This window comes from Schistocerca serialis, chromosome 12 (genome assembly GCF_023864345.2).
Source record: "Schistocerca serialis cubense isolate TAMUIC-IGC-003099 chromosome 12, iqSchSeri2.2, whole genome shotgun sequence".
Classification (NCBI taxonomy): domain Eukaryota; kingdom Metazoa; phylum Arthropoda; class Insecta; order Orthoptera; family Acrididae; genus Schistocerca; species Schistocerca serialis.
The window spans coordinates 78,418,128-78,445,046 of NC_064649.1; the positions used below are offsets into that span (position 1 = coordinate 78,418,128).

The 26,919-nt window shown below is 39.2% G+C and overlaps 1 protein-coding gene across 1 annotated transcript in view; it reads left to right on the forward strand.

Annotated features, from left to right (window-relative positions):
- Positions 1 to 26,919, forward strand: part of LOC126428435 (uncharacterized) — a 76,017-nt gene that overhangs the window by 14,590 nt on the left and 34,508 nt on the right. The window contains exon 2 of the mRNA XM_050090360.1: positions 19,999 to 20,137. Coding sequence (XP_049946317.1) covers positions 20,000 to 20,137 — 138 coding nt within the window. The 5' untranslated portion in view covers position 19,999. The remainder of the gene's footprint in view (positions 1 to 19,998; positions 20,138 to 26,919) is intronic.

The window sequence follows — 26,919 nt, forward strand, 5'->3', positions numbered from 1 at the left end:
GTGCAGTTAACTGGCCACCAAGATTTCCAGACCTCACACTATTAGTTTTGGTTTATGCAGTTAGGTGAAGTATGAGGTGTACAAACGAAAGCTGAATACGTGAGACACTTGGCCACATCATGTACACTGCTGCCTTCGTTAGGGAATGCGTAGAAGTAATCAGAGAAGTAACACAGTATGTTCTCTCAAGAGTGAACAAATGCAATGAAGTTCATAGTGGGATATTCAAACATTTTTTGTGAACTGTACAACAGCTGTAATAGGACCGGAATGGTAATACATAGAGGTGAATGTGTGAAAAATTTGTACTTTTCAATTTGTAAAATGCATGTTGTAATGTTTACTAACTGTTGTACACGTGTACATGTTTAGTCATGACAGTGTACTGAATAATGCAGGAAACAAATAATTATGTACATTAAATGTATTCTATCTTGGAAACCATTTGGAATACTACATGTATCCATATGAAGTTTTTGGCTTCAAATGATCATTTCTGTCATAATCCTGAATAATGACCATTCTTTGTGGGACACCTTAAATAAAGGAATTTAGTATTCATTCCCACAATTATTAATGTGAGTAGGTCTGCTGTAGTCATTACTGTGTTGCTACCAACTATACTGTACAGAAGTAGCCAGCACAATGGCATTGCCTATTGAAGTATAAGTAGACATGTTTCATGTCCCTGGAGGCTGTCCTTCATGATGGGATTGACAGAATAATATGTACCAATGAATGAATGAAAGACATGCTTCTTGCTTAAATATGTGCAATTCTTGATGATGTCATCCTACAATCAACCATTGCTTGAGCTCAGTTCATGGAAGAATATCCTCAACAGGAAAAAAGTAAGTATAAGTGCATAGTGTGGTCAGTTTGGTTTCCTGATTTGAATTCCACAGAGCATGCTGGGGATGTCCTCACTAGGGATGTTGTTTTTCACAATGAGATTAGCTCTCCTATATTGTTGCTCAGGGTAGTCACTCCATAACGATATTGCCCTTCAGCAGACTGACCACTTCACAGACAGGGGATCACCCTAGTGAATATATGGGCTGCAAATGGTGAAATCCATTGAGATAAGCAGCTCTGACAAAGGGCAGATTATTACACTGAGCCTGTGAATTAATTCCTTAAAAATGGTGAAGCTGGTCAAATGTTCACATGCTACTGTGATGAGCATCTATGGAAAGAGGTAGAAGGACAGTGAAACTACCACTAGGTTTTAAATTGTTGGGCATCCACAACTCTTCACAGAATGTGAGTTTTGGAGGCTTGTCTGCTCTGTAAAATAGCATAGATGGTAATTTGTGGCACAACTATTTCAGAGCACGCTGTTCATTGTACATCGTTGAGTGTGCAGCTCCACAACAGCCACCCCTACATGTTCACACGTTGAACCAATGGCATCATCCATTATGATTGCAGTGGGCATGGGGCCACTGGGATTTGACCATCGATCAATGGAAACGAGTCAGCTCTTTGGGTGAATCACATTTTTGCTACACTAGGTCAATGTTCATCTCCACAAATGCTGTCATCGAGGCAAACAGCGGCTCGAAATGTGCAGCACACTACAGACACAGGCTGTTGGGAGCAGTATTATGCTATGGGAGACATTCTCCTGTGCTTGCATGAAGACACACTGACACCTATGAACCACATGCATCCCTCCGTGCTTGACATCTTCCCTGACGGCAATGCCATCTTTCAGCAGTATAATTGCCCATGTCTCAGAGCCACAAATGTGCTACAGTGGTTTGAGTAGTGTTATAGAGAACTCCTGTTGATGTCTCAGCAATTAAATTTGTCTGATGAAAATCCTACAAAATCCATACGGGTCGCTATCGGGCACCTTCACCATGTACACAAATCAGCGGTCCATTATTTACATGACCCATGTATAGATATCTAATGCCACATGCCTGCACAAACTTACCTACAAACTGTTGGATCCCTGATATGCAGAGTCAGTGATGCAAAGATATACGAACAAACTGTTAAGCAGGTAGTCATAATATTCTGAGTCATCAGTGTATACGCTGCACAACAGAATTAAAGGATTTCTTTTGCAAAACCCCATATTTCTCACCCATTGCAATGCGTAAGTACAAAATTAGGCCCAGTGGTGTGTATATCAGTACTCTGTAATGGTGCAGAAGCTTGGCAACCTGTGACATTGCCCTCAGGCTCGGTAATGAGTCAGACAGCAAGGTGTTGGCACTTCTGAAAAAAAAAAAAAAGGCCACAGCTCAGAAGTGGCATGTAAGGTGAGTTAAGAATGTCACATTGGCACCAAATTTCACCACAGTTCTGCCCAGTCACATGATGGGAAGGTCATCATACCTTCTCTTACCTACGTTCCACACCTTTTTCTGACTCCTATCCGATGACTGTCAGAATGGTAACACCCAGCATTGAAATCATGCTGTTTCCTTATGAGTGTCTAAGGAAAACATTCAAGATGTACCACTTCACAGAATTGGCACAAAAAGTCTCCAGGGGTTGGCACAGAGGGCTTCAGTGAAACCACTCCTTTCCCTGGGGCATTGATTCCCATACATTTTGTGGTCGAAAACAACAGTATGCAATGAGATGGGTGACAGGCAGACATTCTTCAGAACCTTTGACACTGCTGACACCCTGAAGGGTTCCAACCCTTCTGTAAGGATATTGTGGGGCTGTATCCCCATCAAACATGATCACTCCCATTTGGAGCACAGTACGACTACAAATTTTGCTCTTGTCTACAGGTTGAACCTCTAGTGACCATTCAGAACCATTCAACAAAATATGAAAGTGACCCGAAGCAGGGAAGGGTGCTTATGCTTTTCAGCACTTTTGCTTTGTGTCCTCCTGTGGCATCATCACGGGGGCTGCAGCACTGACACACATGTGAATAAAATGACGAAGGGTCCCTCTAAGACTTCCCGGTTCAGCAAAGCCATAATGTATGAGACAGACGAAATACCCTCAGACTTCAAGAAGAGTATAATAATTCCAATCTCAAAGAAAGCAGGTGTTGACAAATGTGAAAATTCCTGAACTATCAGTTTAATAAGTCACAGCTGCAAAATACTAATGTGAATTCTTTACAGACAAATGGAAAAACCGGTAAAAGCTGACCTCAGGGAAGATCAGTTTGGATTCCATAGAAATATTGGAACACATGAGGCAATACTGACCCTACGACTTATCTTAGCAGAAAGATTAAGAAAAGGCAAACCTACGTTTCTAGCATTTGTAGACTTAGAGAAAGCTTTCGACAATGTTGGCTGGAATACTCTCTTTCAAATTCTGAAGGTGGCAGGGGTCAAATACAGAGAGCGAAAGGCTATTTACAATTTGTACAGAAACCAGATGGCAGTTATAAGAGTCGAGGGGCATGAAAGGGACTGCTTGGGAAGGGAGTGAGACAAGGTTGTAGCCTCTCCCTAATCTTATTCAATCTGTATATTGAGCAAGCAGTAAAGGAAACAAAAGAAAAATTCGGAGTAGGTATTAAAATCCACAGAGAAGAAATAAAAACTTTAAGGTTCACCAATGACATTGTAATTCTGTCAGAGACAGCAAAGAACTTGGAAGAGCAGTTGAACAGAATGGACAGTGTCTTGAAAGGGGGATATAAGATGAACATCAACAAAAGCAAAACGAGGATAATGGAATGTAGTCAAATTAAGTTGGGTGATGCTGAGTGAATTAGATTAGGACATGAGACACTTAAAGTAGTAAAGGAGTTTTGCTATTTGGGGAGCCAAATAACTGATGATGGTTGAAGTAGAGATGATATAAAATGTAGACTAGCAATGGCAAGGAAAGCGTTTCTGAAGAAGAGAAATTTGTTAACATCGAGTATAGATTTAAGTGTGAGGAAGTCGTTTCTGAAAGTATTTGTATGGAGTGTAGCCATGTATGGAAGTGAAAAATGGGTGATAAACAGTTTGGACAAGAAAAGAATAGAAGCATGTGAAATGCGGTGCTACAGAAGAATGCTGAAGATTAGATGGGTAGATCACATAACTAATGAGGAGGTATTGAATAGAATTGGCGAGAAGATGAGTTTGTGGCACAACTTGACTAGAAGAAGGGATCAGTTGGTAGGACATGTTCTGAGACATCAAGGGATCACCAATTTAATATTGAAGGGCAGCACGGAGGGTAAAAATTGTAGAGAGAGACCAAAAGATGGATACACTAAGCAGATTCAGAAGGATGTAGGCTGCAGTACGTACTGGGAGATGAAGCAGCTTGCACAGGATAGAGTAGCATGGAGAGCTGCATCAAACCAGTCTCAGGATTGAAGACCACAACAACAAGAACAATGTCCTTAGAGAGGGATTGAAATGCCCAAGGGTATCAGCAGTGTTAAAAGTTGTCAAGAATGTATTCTTGTTGCTCATTGCATTGCTAACTGCTGTTTATGACTGCAAAATGCGTGGGAATCAGTATCCCAGGGAAAGAGGTGGTTTCAATGAGGGCTCCGTCATGTTACGCCCTGTGGGCTGTTTGTGCTGATTCTGAGCAGCGGCGTGTCTGGAGGGTTTTCCTCAGCCACTCATAAGAAAACTGCATGAATTCAGTGCTGTGTGTCATGGTTCTGATCTCCATCACAAACTGGTCGAAAGGAGGGATAAAATGTGGGCAAGCAGGGCATGATGACTTTCCTATCACGTGATATGTCAATGGTGGCATTGGGCAGAATTGTGGTGTAACTCAGTTCCAATGTGACATCATTAACCCATTATGAATCTTTTTTATCCTTATGTCTCAACACCTTGCTGTTTGAAGCACCATCGAGCCTGCAGGTGATGTCACAGGGCTACATACTTTTGCACCATTACACTTTTGAGCCAAATTTCAAACTTAAGCATCACAATGGGTGGGAATTAAGGGGTTTTGAAAAAGTGATCCTTTAGTTCTGTTGCTCAGTGTATTAACTTCTGACTGGTTTTATGTGACCCACTAGGAATTCTCGTGCAGTGTCAATCTCTTCATCTCAGAGTAGCACTTGCATTCCATGTCCTCAATTATTTGTTGGGTACATTCCAATCTTTGTCTTCCTGTATAATTTTTATGCTGTATGGCTCCCTCGAGTGCTACAGAAGCTATTCCCTGATGTCTTAACATATGTCCTATCATCCTACCTCTTCTTCTTACCAATGCTTTTGACAGTCTCATAGATTCTACAGACCAACTTCACTAGTCTTTTGTTGTCACTTCCCCCAGTGATTTTAGAAATTCTGAAGGAAATTCATCTATCATTTCTGTCTTACTTGACTACAAGTCTTCAAAAACTTTGCTAAACTCTGTTTCAAATGTAGACTTCCTTTCTCTTCCATTTCAGCCCTCTTCTCACAGATTCTGCAGGGAACTTCCCCATTTCTTACCTTATCAGTACACCTGACTTTCAACATTCTTTTATAGCACTACCCCCCCTTCCCAATCCCAAACGCTTTGATTCTATTCTTTTCCAATTTTTCCCAAGTTTGTGTTTCAGTACCATACAATGCTGTGCTCAAAACTTACATTCTCAGAAGTTTCTTCCTCAATACCAATAGACTTCTTTTGGCTAGAAATACTCTCTTTACCAGTGCTTGTCTGCTTTTTATGTCCACCTTGCTCCATCCATCATAGACTACTTTGCTTCCTAGGTAGAAGAATTCCTTAACTTTATCTACTTCTTGGTCACCAATTTTGATGTTAAGTTTGTCACTAATCACAGTGCTGCTACTCCTCATTACTACTGTCTTTCTTTGGTTTACTCTCAATCTGTACTATGTAATCATTAGACTGTTCATTCCATTGAACATGTTCTGTAATTCTTCTTCCCTTTCTCTAAAAATAATAGTGTCATCAGTGAGTATCCTCATTGATATTCTTTCACCCTGAATTTTAATCCCACTCTTGATCCTTTCTTTTATTTTCACCATTGCTTCTCCGATTTTTAGATCGAAGAGTAGGAGCAAAAGACTGCATCGATGTATCACACCCTTTTTAATCCGAGTGCTTTATTCCTGGTCTTCCATTCTTATTGTTCCTTCTTGATTTTTATACATACTGTATGTTATCCATATTTCCTTTTAGCTCACTCTTATTTTTCTTAGAATTTTGAACATTTTGCCCCATTTTACACTGTTGAATGCTTTTTCCAGGCCAACCAATCCTATGAAAGTGTCTTGCTTGTATTATCAACTGCAATGTTAGAACTGCCTCTATGGTGCCTTTATCTTCCCTAAAATTTAACTGATCACCATTGCTGTTTTTGGGATTGCTTGAATGATATTTTTCCAATAATTTGTCTCCAGTTGCATAGATTCTACACACCAATTTGAATAGTCATTTGGTTGCTACTTCCTCCAATGATCTTAGAAATTCTGAAGGAAAGTCATCTATCATTTCTGTCCTATTTGATTACAAGTCTTTAAAAACTTTGTTACACTCTGACTTTAATGCAGGATCCCTTTTTCTTCCATTTCAGCCCTAATTTCTTCTTCTATCATGTTATCAGGCAACTCATCCCCCTCAGAGAGACCTTCAGAATACTCTTTCCATCCATGCATTCCTTTCCCTTAACAGTAGAATTCCGATTGCACTCTTAATGGTACCAACATTGCTTTTAATTTTGCTGAAGGTTCTTACGACTTTTCTATATAGTGAATAAATCCTTCCAATAGCTATTTCTTTTTCAGTTTCTTCACAATTTTCCTGCAGCCATTTCACCTTGGCTTCTCAGTATTTCTCTTCTGTTACCCAAGGTTTCTTTGCAGTTATTTTCCTTGTACCTATACCCTGTACCTATATTTCAGGGAAAGCATAAGGGAACAATTGACAGGAATGGGGGAAAGAAATACAGTAGAAGAAGAATGGGTAGCTTTGAGGGATGAAGTAGCGAAGGCAGCAGAGGATCAAGTAGGTAAAAAGACGAGGGCTAGTAGAAATCCTTGGGTAACAGAAGAAATACTGAATTTAATTGATGAAAGGAGAAAATATAAAAATGCAGTAAATGGAGCAGGTAAAAAGGAATACAAACGTCTCAAAAATGAGATCGACAGGAAGTGCAAAATGGCTAAGCAGGGATGGCTAGAGGACAAATGTAAGGATGTAGAGGCTTATCTCACTAGGGGTAAGATAGATACTGCCAACAGGAAAATTAAAGAGACCTTTGGAGATAAGAGAACGACTTGTATGAATATCAAGAGCTCAGATGGAAACCCAGTTCTAAGCAAAGAAGGGAAGGCAGAAAGGTGGAAGGAGTATATAGAGGGTCTATACAAGGGCGATGTACTTGAGGACAATATTATGGAAATGGAAGAGGATGTAGATGAAGATGAAATGGGAGATATGATACTGCATGAAGAGTTTGACAGAGCACTGAAAGACCTGAGTCGAAACAAGGCCCCCGGAGTAGACAACATTCCATTGGAACTACTGACGGCCTTGGGAGAGCCAGTCCTGACAAAACTCTACCATCTGGTGAGCAAGATGTATGAAACAGGCGAAATACCCTCAGACTTCAAGAAGAATATAATAATTCCAATCCCAAAGAAAGCAGCTGTTGACAGATGTGAAAATTACCGAACTATCAGTTTCATAAGTCACAGCTGCAAAATACTAACACAAATTCTTTACAGACGAATGGAAAAACTAGTAGAAGCCAACCTCGGGGAAGATCAGTTTGGATTCCGTAGAAACACTGGAACACGTGAGGCAATACTGACCTTACGACTTATCTTAGAAGAAAGATTAAGGAAAGGCAAACCTACGTTTCTAGCATTTGTAGACTTAGAGAAAGCTTTTGACAATGTTGACTGGAATACTCTCTTTCAAATTCTAAAGGTGGCAGGGGTAAAATACAGGGAGCGAAAGGCTATTTACAATTTGTACAGAAACCAGATGGCAGTTATAAGAGTCGAGGCACATGAAAGGGAAGCAGTGATTGGGAAGGGAGTAAGACAGGGTTGTCGCCTCTCCCCGATGTTGTTCAATCTGTATATTGAGCAAGCAGTAAAGGAAATAAAAGAAAAATTCGGAGTAGGTATTAAAATTCATGGAGAAGTAATAAAAACTTTGAGGTTCGCCGATGACATTGTAATTCTGTCAGAGACAGCAAAGGACTTGGAAGAGCAGTTGAATGGAATGGACAGTGTCTTGAAAGGAGGATATAAGATGAACATCAACAAAAGCAAAACAAGGATAATGGAATGTAGTCGAATTAAGTCGGGTGATGCTGAGGGAATTACATTAGGAAATGAGACACTTAAAGTAGTAAAGGAGTTTTGCTATTTGGGGAGCAAAATAACTGATGATGGTCGAAGTAGAGAGGATATAAAATGTAGACTGGCAATGGCAAGGAAAGCATTTCTGAAGAAGAGAAATTTGTTAACATCGAGTATAGATTTAAGTGTTAGGAAGTCATTTCTGAAAGTATTTGTATGGAGTGTAGACATGTATGGAAGTGAAACATGGACGATAAATAGTTTGGACAAGAAGAGAATAGAAGCTTTCGAAATGTGGTGCTACAGAAGAATGCTGAAGATTAGATGGGTAGATCACATAACTAATGAGGAAGTATTGAATAGGACTGGGGAGAAGAGAAGTTTGTGGCACAACTTGACCAGAAGAAGGGATCGGTTGGTAGGACATGTTCTGAGGCATCAAGGGATCACCAATTTAGTATTGGAGGGCAGCGTGGAGGGTAAAAATCATAGAGGGAGACCAAGAGATGAATACACTAAGCAGATTCAGAAGGATGTAGGTTGCAGTAGGTACTGGGAGATGAAGAAGCTTGCACAGGATAGAGTAGCATGGAGAGCTGCATCAAACCAGTCTCAGGACTGAAGACCACAACAACCACAACATATTAGCTTGTCCAGCTTCAATGACTGCTGTTTTCAGTATGTCCATCCCTCTTCAACAGAACTGTGTATTTGTGGTATTAATTGTCACAGTATCTACAGCATAACACAGCTGAAAACATGCCTCATCATTTCCCAGTACTTCAGTTTACTCTTCATCATTGTGATCTGAGTGTATATCTGTTCTTGGATATGCCTTACAATCCAATATCTGATTTCAGAATCCCTGTTGACCATTATGTAATGCAACTGGTATCTTCCATGTCTCAAGGTCTTTTCAAAATATACCACCTCCTATTGTGATTTTTTAACTGTGTATTTGCTACTACAAGCCGAAATTTATTGCAGGACTCAATTAGTCTTCCTCCTCCATCAGGACTACTACCACGTCCATATTTTCCAGTAACTTTTTCTTCCATTCCTACTCCTACTACTGTGTTCCATGCCTCATGATCATTAGATTTCCATCTTTATTTACATGCTGTATTACCCATTCAAGATCCTCTATAAATTCTCTGCTTCTTCATCTTCTGCTTTTGATATCCACATATTCACTGGAATTACTGTTGTTGGAGTTGATTTACTGTTGATTTTGATGAGAACAACCCTATCACTGAACTGTTCACAGTAACTCACTCACTGTCCTACCTTTCTATTCATAAAAAATTCTACTTCTGTTATACCATTCCTACTGCTTTTGATGTTATTTATCTGAGCATAAATCGCTGTCTTCTTTTCATTTCACTTCAGTGGCCCCTCTTATATCTAGATTGCACCTTTTCATTTCCCTTTTCAGATTTTGTAACTTTTCTACCACTATAAAGCATCTAACATTCCATGCTCTGATTCATGGAATGTTATTCTTTCATTGGTTATTCCATCTTTTTCTCATGGTCACCTCCACCTTGTCAGTCCCCTCCCAGAGATCCAAAAGGGGGACTAGTCCAGAATCTTATGCCAAATGGAGAACTCATCATGACATTTTTTTTTCAATTATAAGTTACATGTTCTGTGACTACACATTATTATGTTTCTTTAATGCAGTGGTTTCCATTGCCATCTGCATCCTCATGCCATTGATTGTAACTGTTTCTTCCCAAGGGCAAGAGGATGCTTTTATCAGGCTATAAATACTGTTATAATTAAATGAAATGTATTAGAAAAGCCTCAAATCTACACATTTCTATTAATTTTCTAGTCAATAACCATCAGTGTCTGAGCTAAGGGATAGGTGGTGGGGTGGGAAGGTGGGGAGCTTATGTTAGTTTAATGGTGAATAATAAAATAGATTAGAGATTTTGTTACTAATGATTCTGAGTACAGTTACATCTAGTCAGTACACATTACATGTATTAGATTTTTTGGAAGCGACAGTGAATTGATATGTGTATATGTTTGGGAGGGGAGGATATGAGATTGCCGGCCGCGGAGGCCGTGCGGTTCTAAGCGCTCCAGTCCGGAGCCGCGCTGCTGCTACGGTCGCAGGTTCAAATCCTGCCTCAGGCATGGGTGTTTGTGATGTCCTTAGGTTAGTTAGGTTTAAGTAGTTCTAAGTTCTAGGGGACTGATGACCACAGCAGCTGAGTCCCATAGTGCTCCGAGCCATTTGAACCATTTTTGAGGATATGAGATTGGTTTGTGAAGACTTTTTTTTTCTAGGAGTGAACAGCTACCTTTTCTGTTGTCATCCCTAATATGAGAGTTGCACCTTGTTGGGTACACCCTTAATACCCATTCAAATTTAATTATTTGTCTGATCTCTTAACCAGCAGACAAATCCCCTCTGCATAAAAACAAGTGTCTGAGGTCCCAGCCAACCAATGACACTGTCTTGAAATCCATCACAGTCAAACCATTTCGAGTTATAAGTAGGCATGGAAATCACTTGAAGCCAAGTCTGAGTTAAAGGGTGAATATTTCAAAATGGCAAATTTGAACTGAAATCATGCAGAGTGGCTGAACATTTACATGCAAAAACTCAACATTTGCAATTGAGCAACTCTGACACTGGTTTTGGATTACACACTTCGGATGTCTTAATGTGCAACAGTAGGCTTCAGAATTTAATGTCAGTTCAAAGTTCAATAAAATCCATTAACAAAATTCCTTTACTGTGGTGCATTAGATTGTCAAAATCCTGAGCCAGTTGAGGGCCCTGTCCATAGTGCTCCAAACATTCTCAGCTGGGAAGAGATCTGGCGACCTTGCTGACTGAGGCAAGGTTTGGCAAGGATGAAGACAAGCAGTAGGAACTCTCGCCATCTGCAGGCAGCATTATCTTGTTGAAATGTAAGCTCAGGATAGCTTGTCATTAAATGCAACAAAACAGGGCATAGAATATTGTCAATCTACCGTTGTGCTGTACAGGAACCATGAATGACAACCAAACAGGTATTTGTATGAAAAGAAATCACACCCCAGACCCAGATCGCTTCTGTTGTATGGTGGGCAGTAGTCAGGTTGGTACCTCACTGTTGTCTGGGGCATCTCCAAACATGTCTTCCACCTGGAGTCTCATTGACTGGAGTAGAATTGTCACCAGTGATGAATCCCACTTCAAACTTAGCTCTGATGGCCAGCTTGGACATGTCCCTAGACATCCTGGATGGCTGTGCAATACAAATCTGACAGTTGACACAATATTCTATTAAATAAATTAGAAGCATTAGGAATAAGATGGGTAGCTAACAATTGGTTTCGATCATACCTAACAGATAGGGCTCAAAGAGTAGAGATAACACATACTTGAAATAGATCTAAACATTTAGTAAAACACTTATCAGAACCAAAATACATTAATATAGGGGTTCTGCAAGGTAGCACATTAGGATCAATACTGTTCCTGATATACATCAATGACTTTCACAGTAGTGTTACTCATGGTGAAAAAATCCACTTTGCTGATGACAGCAATATTATAGCCACTGAGAAAACAAGAGGACTCCTTGCTGAGAAAGCAAATGAAACTCTCAAGGAAGTTTATGATCAGTCAATAATTAATAAAATGACATTTAACATAAAGAAAACTAATGCCATGAATTTCAGTCTGAAGAGGAAAAATGACAATGTTAAATTAAATGTACATGGCACCTCTATAGACTGTGTAACAAATGCAAAATTTCTAGGAATGAATATTGATTCTCAGTTGAAGTGGTGTGAACACACAAAGGTACTTGCAAACAGAATGTCATCAGCATGTTATGCCCTTAGAATCCTATCATCAGTGTGTAACATGCAGTGTCTTTTAGTTACATATTATTCAAATGTACACTCAATTCTTAGCTATGAAATTCTTTTTTGGGGAACAAATGCACAAAATGTGAACACAATTTTCAAACTCCAGAAAAGAGCCATAAGAATAATAACCAAAAATACTAGTCGAGCTCATTGAAAAGATCTGTTCAGAACACTGGGGATCTTAACTGCTCCATGTGAATACATTTACCGGTCAGTTGTACACATCAAAAATAACATTGGTAATTACTGCACAAACAACTCTGTCAATGACCATGCAGCAAGAGATAGAGTCAACTTACATTTACCAAAAAAAAATAAACATAAAACTCAAAACAGCATTTTCTACCAAGGAATAAAACTGTACAATAAATTATCAAAAGAGATTAAAGAAATTGCCAAAATACACTTATTTAAAAAGGGCAGCTAAAAAGTGCCTGTTATGCAATACATTTTATACATTAAAGGATTACTTAGCTAAAACAGAGTAGGGGTTTGATAAAAAATGTTATACAAATAAATATTAATAATAATGATAATAGAATATCTAGTGTGTGCAGTGACTGACAGTGAAATATGAGTGAACAATGTGGCATTACATTATTTAATAAGTTATTTGTCAAAAAAAGTATTGTATACCAGAAGTAAATCTAATGATTGTCTCTAACTAGAAGTCTGTAAATATATGTGTATACAAATTAGCTTATTTTAAATTGATCTAAATTTGTAAATACTTTCACATATCCTAAATCCTAGTAAAAAGAGACCTACGGATGAATAAAGCTACTACTACTACTACAACCAGGAATGATGGCCTCGGTGCCATTTTGTTGTCATCTGCAGCACCCTTACAGCACAGCAGTATCTCAATGATAGTCTATGCCTTGTTTCATCATCTTCAAGACATCCTGGGCTTACATTTTGGCAAAATAATGCCCACCTGCACATGGTGAGGGTTTCTACTGCTTGTCTTCATGTTTGGCAATCCCTACCTTGACCAGCAAGGTCACCAGACATCTCCCCAATTGAGAATATTTGGAGCATTGTGATTATGTAGAATGTTACCTACCATCACATGTTCTGTCTACAGTGAAATATAGAGGAGGTGATGTTAAGATATGGAGGTGTTATTTGTGGTTAGGGTGTGATCCCCTTATTGTACTTAAGAATATGCTAAATGTAAAGAGGTGGGTACATATTTTACAGCATTTGGTACTGTGTACAGTAGAGGATCAGTTTGAACATGAAGCCATTTTATATCACCACACAATATACCCTATCACAACACAGCATCTGTGAAACAATAACATTCCTGATTGGGCTGGCTTGCCCAGAGTCCCAACCTGAATCCAGTAGAACACCTGCATTAGAACACTGATTTTGCCCCAGATACCAGTGTCTAGCATGATTAACTGGTTTTGGCTCTTGAGGAAAAATGGGCTGCAATTTCCCCACAGGCATGCAGACACATTGTTGAAAGTGCTCTAAGGTAAAAGGAGGACACAACCAATATTAGTGTCACTGGTAGGTGTCTTGATATTTTTGGTCACATAGTATACAGGGTGATCCATTGATTGTGACTGGGCCAAATATCTCACAAAATAAGCATCAAACAAGAAAACTACAAAGAACGGAACTCGTCCAGCTTGAAGGGAGAAACCAGTGGCACTATAGTTGGTCCGCTAGATGGCGCTGCCATAGGTCAAATGTATATAAACTGCGTTTTTTTAAAATAGGAACCCCCATTTTTCATTACATATTTGTGTAGCACGCAAAGAAATACGAATGTTTTAATTGGGCCACTTTTATCGCTTTGTAATAGATGGCACTGTAATAGCCACAAACATATGGCTCACAATTTTAGACAAACAGTTGGTAACAGGTAGGTTTTTTAAATTAAAATACAGAACGTACGTACATTTGAACATTTTATTTCGGTTGTTCCAATGTGATACATGTACCTTTGTGAACTTATCATTTCTGAGAATGCATGCTGTTACAGCATGATTACCTGTAAATACCACATTAATGCAATAAATGCTCAAAATGATGTCCATCAATCTCAATGCATTTGACAATACGTGCAATGTCATTCCTTTCAACAGCGAGTAGTTCGCCTTCTGTAATGTTCGCACATGCATTGACAATGCGCTGACACATGTTGACAGGTGTTGTCAGTGGATCACGATAGCAAATATCCTTCAACTTTCCCCACAGAAAGAAATCCGGAGATGTCAGATCCGGTGAATGTGCGGGCCATGGTATGGTGCTTCGACAACCAATCCACCTTTCATGAAATATGCTATTCAATACTGCTTCAACCGCACTCGAGATATGTGCCAGACATCCATCATGTTGGAAGTACATCGCCATTCTGTCATGCAGTGAAACATCTTGTAGTAACATGGCTAGAACATTGCGTAGGAAATCAGCATACATTGCACCATTTAGCTTGCCATCAATAAAATGGGGGCCAATTATCTTTCCACCCATAATGCCGCACCATACATTAACCCGCCAAGGCTGCTGATGTTCCACTTGTCCCAGCCATTGTGGATTTTCCGTTGCCAAATAGTGCATATTATGCCAGTTTACGTTACCACTGCTGGTGAATGACTCTTCATCGCTAAATAGAAGGTGTGCAAAAAATCTGTCATTGTCCCATAATTTCTCTTGTGCCCAGTGGCAGAACTGTACATGACATTGAAAGTCATTGCCATGCAATTCGTGGTGCATAGAAATATGGTACAGGTGCAATCGATGTTGATGTAGCAGTCTCAACACCGACGTTTTTGAGATTCCCGATTCTCGCGCAATTTGTCTGCTACTGATGTGCGGATTAGCTGCGACAGCAGCTAAAACACCTACTTGGGCATCATCATTTGTTGCAGGTCGTGGTTGATGTTTCACATGTGGCTGAACACTTCCTGTTTCCTTAAATAACGTAACTATCCGGCGAACAGTTTGGAAACATGTATGATGTCGTCCAGGATACCGAGCAGCATACATAGCACATGCCCATTGGGCATTGTGATCACAGTAGCCATACATCAACATGATGTCGACCTTTTCTGCAATTGGTAAACGGTCCATTTTAACACGTGTAATGTATCACAATTTGTCTGCTTCTGATGTGCGGATTAGCTGCGACAGCAGCTAAAACATCTACTTGGGCATCATCATTTGTTGCAGGTCGTGGTTGATGTTTCACATGTGGCTGAACACTTCCTGTTTCCTTAAATAACGTCCACACTGGCGGAATGCCACATGATACCCTACTTATATGTTTGTGACTATTACAGCACCATCTATCACAAAGCAAAAAAAGTGGTCGAACTAAAACATTCATATTTCTTTACGTACTACACAAATATGTAATAAAAAATGGGGGTCCTATTGAAAAAATGCAGTTGATATCCGTTTGACCTATGGCAGCGCCATCTAGTGGGCAAACCATAGTGCCATCTGGTTTCCCCCTTCAGGCTAGACGAGTTTTGTTCTGTGTAGTTTTTTCATTTGATGCTTATTTCCTGAAATAATTGGCCTGGTCACTATCAATGGACCACCCTGTATATGTAAACATGTCCAGTTCTTACAGAGACATGTTTCCCAAAATTTAAGGTGCTGTGGTATACATTCTTCTACTATTTATCATTTAAGTACAAATGTAGAGTTATAATGAAGGGATTAAAACAGACTGGAATGGAACAGCATGCACACTTAACAAGGGCAACATTTGGGGATGCTACATCAGTTTTAGTGAATTGGCACTGCTACAATCCAATAGCAAAAGGCACAGTGATCATATGATCCAGATCTTTGCCATGAGCTGTTCCAGCCTGCTGTGTTTTAATTATTTTATTGTAACTCGACATTTGCACTTTGATGATAAGTAAGAGGACACATGACAACACAAAAACTTGCAAACATGACTGTAACTATCACATTTGTTAACATCCATTGTTCCAAGCTAATGTTTAGCTTTTTGACACATAACAGCTCAGGTATAACTCTTATGCATCTACTGGTCATAATTTTCTGTTATTCAGTGTTGTTTCTCCTGTGGCTTGTGCTTCTGTAGTCTTCATATTCACCAACCTTTGAGCATTGATTAGTTACGTAGTTAGTTAGTTACTTTCATGTTCCTTGGATCATTTGCACAATAATCTGTAATGATGTGGAATGAGTCATTTTACATTCACATCGCAAATTAATGACTATGTGCTGAACAAATACAAGTTCTTCTTTTGTTTTGTTATTGTTATTATTATTATTATTCATTCTTTCTTTTCTCAGACGTTATGTCTGGTCAAAAATGGAAAGTGACGCGGACCTTGATCAAGCGTGACTTCCTTTTAACTGTACGGTATATGTTATATTGCATTTAGGAACTTTCGGGTAATTGAACATGTATCAATAGTTACGGATTTCTGTAGTTGTATATATAAGTTTGGATGTAGCTGTATTGCATTGATGTACTGGTGGATATTGTGTGGTATGACTCCTGTAGTTGATAGTATAATTGGTGTAATGTCAACTTCATCCTGATGCCACATGTCCTTGACTTCCTCAGCCAGTTGGATGTATTTTTCAATTTTTTCTCCTGTTTTCTTTTGTATATTTGTTGTATTGGGTATGGATATTTCGATTAGTTGCGTTAATTTCTTCTTTTTATTGGTGAGTGTGATGTCAGGTTTGTTATGTGGTGTTGTTTTATCTGTTATAATGGTTCTGTTCCAGTATAATTTGTATTCATCATTCTCCAGTACATTTTGTGGTGCATACTTGTATGTGGGAACGTGTTGTTTTATAAGTTATGTTGTAAGGCAAGCTGTTGATGTATTATTTTTGCTACATTGTCATGTTTTTTGGGGTATTCTGTATTTGCTAGTATTGTACACCCGCTTGTGATGTGATCTACTGTTTCTATGTGTTGTTTGCAAAGTCTGCATTTATCTGTTGTGGTATTGGGATCTTTAATAATATGCTTGCTGTAATATCTGGTGTTTATTGTTTGATCCTGTATTGCAATCATGAATCCTTCCATCTCACTGTATATATTGCCTTTTCTTAGCCATGTGTTGGATGCGTCTGCATTTATCTGTTGTGGTATTGGGATCTTTAATAATATGCTTGCTGTAATATCTGGTGTTTATTGTTTGATCCTGTATTGCAATCATGAATCCTTCCATCTCACTGTATATATTGCCTTTTCTTAGCCATGTGTTGGATGCGTCTTGATCGATGTGTGGCTGTGTTAGATGATGCGGGTGCTTGCCATGTAGTGTTTTCTTTTTCCAATTTACTTTCTTCGTATATGTTGATGTTATGTGATCTAAAGGGTTGTAGAAGTGGTTATGAAATTGCAGTGGTGTAGCCGATGTATTTATATGAGTGATTGTTTTGTGTATTTTGCTAGTTTCTGCTCGTTCTAGAAAGAATTCTCTTAAATTGTCTACCTGTCCATAATGTAGGTTTTTTATGTTGATAAATCCCCTTCCTCCTTCCTTTCTGCTTAATGTGAATCCTTCAGTTGCTGAATGTATGTGATGTATTCTATATTTGTGGCATTGTGATCATGTAAGTGTGTTGAGTGCTTCTAGGTCTGTGTTACTCCATTTCACTACTCCAAATGAGTAGGTCAATATTGGTATAGCATAAGTATTTATAGTTTTGTCTTGTTTCTTGCTGTCAATTCTGTTTTCAGTATTTTTGTTAGTCTTTGTCTATATTTTTCTTTTAGTTCTTCTTTAATATTTGTATTATCTATTCCTATTTTTTGTCTGTATCCTAGATATTTATAGGCATCTGTTTTTTCCATTGCTTCTATGCAGTCACTGTGGTTATCCAATATGTAATCTTCCTGTTTAGTGTGTTTTCCCTTGACTATGCTATTTTTCTTACATTTGTCTGTTCCAAAAGCCATATTTATATCATTGCTGAATACTTCTGTTATCTTTAGTAATTGGTTGAGTTGTTGATTTGTTGCTGCGAGTAGTTTTAGATCATCCATGTATAGCAAATGTGTGATTTTGTGTGGGTATGTTCCAGTGATATTGTATCCATAATTTGTATTATTTAGCATGTTGGATATTATTATTATTATTATTATTATTGTGGTTGTTGTTATTGTTACTGTTATTATTATTATTATTATTATTATTATTATGTTAAATGAGCAGATGTTAGTTACTGTTTCCTACCCACTACTTTTTACATATTAAAATAACAGAAATACTTCTGTGGAATAGAAGGAGCAGTCAAGGAGAAACCTTTTCAGTTTGTTTTCAAATTTTACTTTGCTGTTTGTCAGACTTTTATGAGGTGCTACCAAAAATATCCAAGAATTTCCTGCTAAAAATCAGAAAACTATACTTACATCCTAATGTCCTATGTCACCTCCAGACTAGCTACTTTTGGCATGCATGAAATGATCCCAGCATTGTTTTCATCTATGAAACCACTCCTGGAAGTTTGAAGGGTGAAGGGTGTTCAGGACCCATTGTGATTCCCCTTGGATATCTTCAATCAAGTCAAAACATCACTTTTTCAATACGAATTTCATCTTTAGTAACAGGTAGAAGTTGTACAGGGCTACATCTGGTGAGTAGGGAGAGTGGTGGGTCATTGCTATTTTGTTTGTTGGCCAGGAATTCTTCCATAATGAGCCAGGTGTACACAGGTGCATTGTCATGATGTACTAACAAGTCTTTCTTTCTCCGCAACTCTGGCTATTTACACTGAATGTTTTCCGTCGCTCATGTCAGAACCTTGCAGTAAAACTGCCTGTTGCTAGTTGGATCAGGTGGAACAAACCCCTTATGTACTATTCCCCAAATATAAAAAAATGACCAGCATTGACTTTACATTGGTGTAAACTTGTTGAGCTTTGTCCTGATACACACCACTACAACTCACAACTGCATGCGCCAAAGACAACACGACATTTTGCCACAGTAGCTAGGCTGTGTACCTCGAGACATCTAGTGGCAGAATGTTGTAGTGCTACTGGTTTGACAGGTACAATGAATTTTTTCAGATATTTTGGGTAGCATCTCGTATGTCACTGAGTGAGTTACGAAAAATTTTATTTGTGATATTGTGCACCCCATTTTGTGCTAAAGACAGCCTTAATGTGGAGTAATGAATGTCATTTCTCCTTCAGTTATTGTAATAATGTATGTCATAGTTCCTTTTGAACTGCAGTGGATTATTTCCAACAAACTTCATAAGGGAATAAATATACTGTGAAGCAGAAGTCATAATGCCCAATGTCTTAAATAGGTGTCTACAAGACAACTGTGGGCAATCACCACATATTATTCTTACTGCATTTTTATTTTTTTTTTATTTTTGAGCAATGAAGACTTTCTTTTTTAAAGATGAACTATCCTAGAACATTATTCCACATGACATTATTGAACAGAAATATACAAAATATGTCAACTTTCTGATTTGTCTCTCCCCAAAATTTGCAGTGATTCTAAGTGCCAGCTGATAAATTGTCTTCATGGTGGTAGAACAGTGAAATCTACATATTGCAAACCAGTTTTCATATGTTTTTAACCATTCAAACTGGGCTACTTCCCTCATAATTATAAGCTTCACATTTGGTTAGGGTTTCACTAGCAATTCTCACTTTGAATAACTGCTGCAGGTGACAGGAACATTGTGGCTTTGCTGTTGTCACATCTCTTAAAGCACTTACCTGTTGTATGAAGCAGTAAAACACATATTCTGTCCATGCCACTCTGTCCCCACTCTAGCATTTCCCTCCCTACATGAAAATGAAAGCCACTTTCTGTGTAGCCCTCACTTTTGTGCCTTGTAATGTGTACTAAACATTGGCTAAGTTTCATGTAATTTGGCACATCACTTTACTATTGTTCCATCTGATTCATCACAGGATGTCGGAGGATAAAAGCAGTCAAGTAGATGGCAGCACGCAGGAACTGGCAAAACCGGTGCAGGACCAAGGGAGTCAAGCGACAAACCACAGAGACGAGGCCCAGGAGGAAATAAAAAGACTGCAAGAACAGGTCAAGGTAAGGAGACACTGGAAAGCAGCTAGGGACACCTCACCTCATTATTCTGCCAATGCAAATTTCTCAAAGATACTTTATACCTTGTGCAGTAATCAACATACTCATACATTGAGGTGTCAAAAATCATGGGATACCTCCTAATATTGTGTTGGACCTTCTTTTGCCTGACATAGTGCAGCAACTTGATGTAGCACGGATTCAACAAGTCACTGGTAGTCCCACGCAGAAATATTGAGCCACGGTTTCTCTATAGCCGTCCACAATTTCCGGATTTTGGGCATAAACTAGCCTCCTGATTATGTTCCATAAATGTTCAGTGGGGTTCAGGTCAGGTGATCTGGTTGGCCAAATTATTCGCTCAAATTGTCCAGAATGTTCTTCAGACCAGTTGCGAACAGTTGGGGCCCAGTGACATGACACATTGTCATCCATAAAAGTTCTATAGTTGTTTGGGAACATAGCATCCATGAGTGGCTGCTGTTGGTCTCCAAGCAGCCAAACCCATCCATTTTCAGTCAATGATCAGTTCAGCTGGACCAGAGGACCCAATGCATTCCATGAAAACACAGCCCACACCAATATGGAGCCACCACCAGCTTGCACAGTGCCTAGTGACAACTTGGGTCTGTGAGTTTGTGAGCTCTGTGCCACACACAAAACCTACAATCAGCTCTTACCAACTGAAACCAGGACTCATCTGACCAGGCCACAGCTTTCCAGCCAACTAGGCTCCAACCGATATGATCACAAGCCCAAGACAGTTACTGCAGGTGATGTCAAGCTACACACTACTGGCCATTAAAATTGTTAAACCAAGAAGAAATGCAGATGATAAACGGGTATTCATTGGACAAATATATTATACTAGAACTGCCATCTTATTACATTTTCACGCAATTTGGGTGCATAGATCCTGAGAAATCAGTACCCAGAACAACCACCTCTGGCCGTAATAACGGCCTTGATATGCCTGGGCATTGAGTCAATCAGAGCTTGGATGGCGTGTACAGGTACAGCTGCCCATGCAGCTACAACATGATACCACAGTTCATCAAGAGTAGTGACTGGCGTATAGTGACTAGCCAGTTGCTCAGCCACCATTGACCAGACGTTTTCAATTGGTGAGAGATCTGGAGAATGTGCTGGCCAGGGCAGCAATCGAACATTTTCTGTATCCAGAAAGGCCCATACAGGACCTGCAACATGTGGTCGTGCATTATCCTGCTGAAGTTTAGGGTTCAAAAATGGTTCAAATGGTTCTGAGGGCTATGGGACTTAACTTCTGAGGTCATCAGTCCCCTAGAACTTAGAACTGCTTAAACCTAACTAACCTAAGGACATCACACGCATCCATGCCCGAGGCAGGATTCGAACCTGTGATCGTAGCAGTCACGCAGTTCCAGACTGTAGCACCTAGAACCGCTCAGCCGCCCCGGTGGCGAAATGTAGGGTTTCACAGGGATCAAATGAAGGGTAGAGCCATGTGTCGTAACACATCTGAAATGTAACGTCCACTGTTCAAAGTGCCGTCAATGCGAACAAGAGGTGACTGAGAACTGTAACCAATGGCACCCCATCACACTGGGTGATACGCCAGTATGGTGATGATGAATACCCGCTTCCAATATGCGTTCACTGTGATGTCGCCAAACATGGATGTGACCATCATGATACTGTAAACAGAACCTGGATTCATCCGAAAAAATGATGTTTTGCCATTCATGCACCCAGGTTTGTCGTTGAGTACACCATCACAGGCGCTCCTGTCTGTGATGCAGTGTCAAGGGTAACCGCAGCTGTGATCTCCGAGCTGATAGTCCATGCTGCTGCAAACGTCATCGAACTGTTCGTGCAGATGGTTGTCGTCTTGCAAACGCCCCATTTGTTGACTCAAGGATAGATATGTGGCTGCACAATCCATTACAGCCATGCGGATAACATGCCTGTCATCTTGACTGCTAGTGATACGAGGCCATTGGGATCCAGCACAGTGTTCCGTATTACCCTCCTGAACCCACCAATTCCATATTCTGCTAACAGTCATTGGATCTTGACCAACACGACCAGCAATGTCGCGATACGATAAACCACAATCATGATAGGTTACAATCCAACCTTTATCAAAGTCAGAAACGTGATGGTACGCATTTCTCCTCCTTACACGAGGCATCACAACAATGTTTCACCAGGCAACGCCGGTCAACTGCTGTTTGTGTATGAGAAATCGGTTTGAAACTTTCCTCATGTCAGCACGTTGTAGTTGTCACCACTGGCACCGACCTTGTGTGAATGCTCTGTAAAGCTAATCATATGCATATCACAGCATCTTCTTCCTGGCGGTAAAATTTCGTGTCTGTATCATGTCATCTTCATGGTGTAGCAATTTTAATGGCCAGTAGTGTATTAGCAAAGGCACACACATCGGTCGTCTGCTGCCATAGCCCATTAACAACAAATTTTGCTGCACTATCCTAATGGCTACATTTATTGTATCTCCCACATTGATTTCTGTATTTATTTTACACAGTGTTGCTTGTCTGTGAGCACTGACAGCTCTATGCAAATGCTGTTGCTCTCGTTCATTAAGTGAAGGCCTTCAGCCACTGCTTGTCCTTGGTGAAAGGCAATGCCAGAAATCTCGTATTCTCAGAACACTCTTGACACTGTGTATCTCAGAATATTGTTTTCCCTAATTATTTCTAAAATGTAATGTCCCACGCATCTAGCTCCAAAGCATTCAAAGTCTGTTGATTCCTGTTGTATGGCCATAATCATGTTGGAAACGTTTTTACAGGAATCGTCTGAGTGCAAATGACAGCTCCACCTGATTATACCTTGTGTACACAATACTAATGCCATCTGTATATGTGCATATTACTATCCCATGATGTTTGTCACCTCAGTGTAATAGACTCCCATACTCAAGGAGTGAATGTTGGACAGCAGTTGCAGGAATCCTGCATCACCACTTATGGCAAGATACTAGTGGAGGTGGTTTGCTGTTGCCTTCGCCGAACTTGATATGTAGTGTCATGTGGTTTAGTGTGATGAGTGCTTGCACAGTGCAGTGTTGGTTCATGTTGTTTTGGGTGAAGGGAAGGGAGAAGGTGGAACACAATGCTGGAACATAGCGTACTATTTTCAAACAGTGCCAAGAGGACTGCCAACCTTAATGTCCCCATCCAATGAATGTATCACCATCAACAGTTTCATGTGCCCTCACTTCATGAAACATTGTGGAGAGGTTTGGAATTTAATGCAGGACATTGGCACAAAGACTGGTGATCAGGAACTTTTATGTCATCACCCATCTTCCCCTTGTTGCCCAAATACTGGAAGTGAGAATTTTTGCCACCAGGGTTCAGACCGGATTATGTCCACATCAGTTATGGGGGCAAGTAGTTATTGACATAATGTCAAATGAGGTGATTGCAGACACTGGGGGGGTTTCAGACAGTATGGTGTATTTGCTATTTCCTGCTTCGCAACAATGAATTTCTGCTCATTTTCATTTCTGCATGCCACTTATTTTAAGCAAAAAATTGTTTTATCGCATGCCATGACTTTTATTTTTGGTTGATTGTTTACCAAGGTAAATATCTGATGAACAGTCTAATTGTTGAAAGATCAGGCAGTATCATCAAGTGGAAACTTTCTGCTGTTGTGACCAGCAGGAAAGTATTATAACTGCAATTGTGATTGAGCTCAGTAGCCTACACCATTGGGACAATTCATGTACAAGTTTGTTGAGTTCTTTGTGTAAAGCTATAAAATAATGACAGTTTTTACAGAACTGTGAACTGTGTGGTGCGATTTTGGACAATGGCGAGAATGTATAAAAGCAGGAAAGGTGCTAAAGTATGGTGTAATTGTGACCAGGAACTTTTAGATAAAGTTGTTCAGAATATTCAGTGTGGCAAATTATTATGTAGCAAAGCGTGTGATTTGTAGGGTGTACATACATCAGCCCTACAAAATAAAGTGTAGGAAATACATCCAAAAGATTGGGAGGAAAGCCAGTACTAAATGAGGAAGAAGAAGAGAAAATGTTGAAGTGAGGTATCTTGAGGGCTAAACATTGACGATTTCCTTTCTCTAAATTGGATATTAGATATTTAGTTAAAGGCTATGTTGTTAAATCTGACTGAAAAGAGAAGAAATTTTCTAACAGTTTACTGTAAGGGAGGTCAACCAGCACTAAATGAGGAGAAAAAAGAAATATTGAAATAAGGTATCACAGACCTTTAATGTATAAAATACATTATATGAACACTTATCACCTATTTGTAATGATGGACAACATTAAAATGTGTCAAAAGTTACTAAAATCAAATAGGAAGAATGTAGAATTTTAAAAAAATGTCAATTTTTGTACAAATTTTGCCATATACTTTGAAATTTTGAACAGAGATTTAAAAAACATATCTGAAATCACCCTTATCCATGGGGTGATTTTGGACATTTTATTTGTCTGCTCAGGCAAATAGAGGTACACACAAATTTTCTGTTTTTGGGATATTTTATTTGTTAAACGTATAGCCACCATTCCTGTAACAAACAGTTAAATCTAACAAAAGCTATGGAAGTTATGATGAAAATAAACACAAAACTGTCCAAAATCACCCCATTGGATGGTACTCATGAGCAATTTGCTCAGTTAGCAACCTGTAGCACTGACCTTCTCCCTGACGATGGGTGTGGCTCATCACAACACGGACTACACAAAGCACTGAAAGCATTGCAGAGCCACCTTGTTCCACAACAACAAGACTCTACCCACAACTCACAGAGATTGCTCTGAGTTGGCTGTAAGTCTGTTCACATCTCACTCAGTGTTGTCTCAGATGTACTAAACAGCACTGAGGCAGATGGCATAAAGGGCCACAGAAGTTCTCCCATACCCATGAAGTGTTGCTGTAACCATTCTGGCTCAGTTCAGGAGCAGTGACATGATGCAGTGCCTTGCTGGAGTTAAAGGCCATCTGCAGAGTGCTGTATATAACAAACTGGTACAGAAGTTCAGACATGATCAGTCTGGTAAGAGACAATGGTAGACCTATAAGGAGACCCACTTCATACCATGCAAATATCTTCTTCTTCGTTTCAAAAAATCTGTACAGATAAGAGAAGTGTTCAATAAGTAATGCAACACATGTTTTTCTCAACAAATTTTGGTTGAAAAATGCAGAATTTGTTGTGGAACATTATGAAATACTCGCAGTTCAACTCCTATAGTTTCGTGAAGTTCCGATTTGTGGCAGTGCTATACACAGCCTTCAAAATGGTGTCTGTAACGGAGGTGCATTCAAAGCAGAGGGATATCATTAAGTTTATTTTGGTAGAAAACCAGAGCATTGCAGATATTCATAGGCACTTGCAAAATATCTGCAAAGACCAGCTGGTGAACAAAAGCATGGTGAGTCGTTGGACGAGGCATCTGTCATCATTGCAACAATGTCACGCAAACCTGTCTGATCTCCTGCATGTCAAATGGCTGCACACAGCAGTGACTCCTGCAATGTTGGAACATGAAGACACTTTCATTCGACATGATTGATGGATGACAATGAAACACCTCACTGCACAACAGGACGTCTCTGTTGGTAATGCTGACACCCTTGTCCACCAGTCAGGGTATTCAAAGGTGTGTGCCTGCTGGCCTCATCAGTGCCTAACACAAGACCTTAAAGAGCAATGCAAGATCATCTGTGAAGAATTACTTGTGCTTTACAAGGCTGACTGTGACAATTTTTTGTTGAACATTGTCACAATCGATGAAACACGTGCATTCTTTATTCTTTATTTGTCCGTGGGTCATATCTTACAATGATATTGGAAACTTCATGTTTACATAAATCTAGCATATATATAGCGGAAAAATACAGTGGTATATATCAATTTATGTATGATTGCATTTATAGTCTGGCTGTTACATATATTTGCTAATTACAAAAAGATAGAAAATGTCATAAAAAGTACATTATAAAAAATATATACTGACACACTATTTAATTTTCTATTTTAAGATATTCTTTAACACTGTAAGGGCAAATATTGATCAGATGTCTTTTTAATTTTCTTTCAAAAAGAGACATACTTTCTGTCATCTTTATACATTGTGGCAAACTGTTAGTTTTATCCTACTTCCTTCTATATGATGGTCATTTTTTATTCTTGTATTATGTTTGTGATATTCTCTGTCTAGCAGTGCAGTGCAGTTAGTTTTTAAGTAGATATTTATACTGATGCTACTGTTAAAATTTTTAGCTCCTTGAATTTATTTCTGTGGGATTCTCTTGCAGGTCATGTGTTGTAGAACTGGTAACAACAAATGAAATGTCGTCTACATACATGACTACACTATTAGATACTGATTTGGTCATATCATTGACATAAAAAATGAAAGGTAGTGGACCAAGGATGAATCCTTGAGGAACTCCATATTCCACAATTTCAAAATTTGAAAAGACACTTGTAATATTATTTTTCACTTTTTGCTTTATTTCTACACACTGCTTTCTATTTGCCAAAAATGATTTAATGATGTCTACTGCTTTCCCCCTTATACCATAACAATGAAGTTTTTCTAAAAGGATGTCATGAAATACACAATCAAATGCTTTAGATAGATCCAGGAACATACCATAGACTTTCTTCTGTTCATTAAGTGCTTTAGTTACAAGTGTTACAAATTCAGCTGTTGCTCTTTTGGTAGATTTGCCCTTTCCGAATCCATGTTGTTCATCGTTGAAAGTATTGCATGTTTTTATAAAATTTAATAT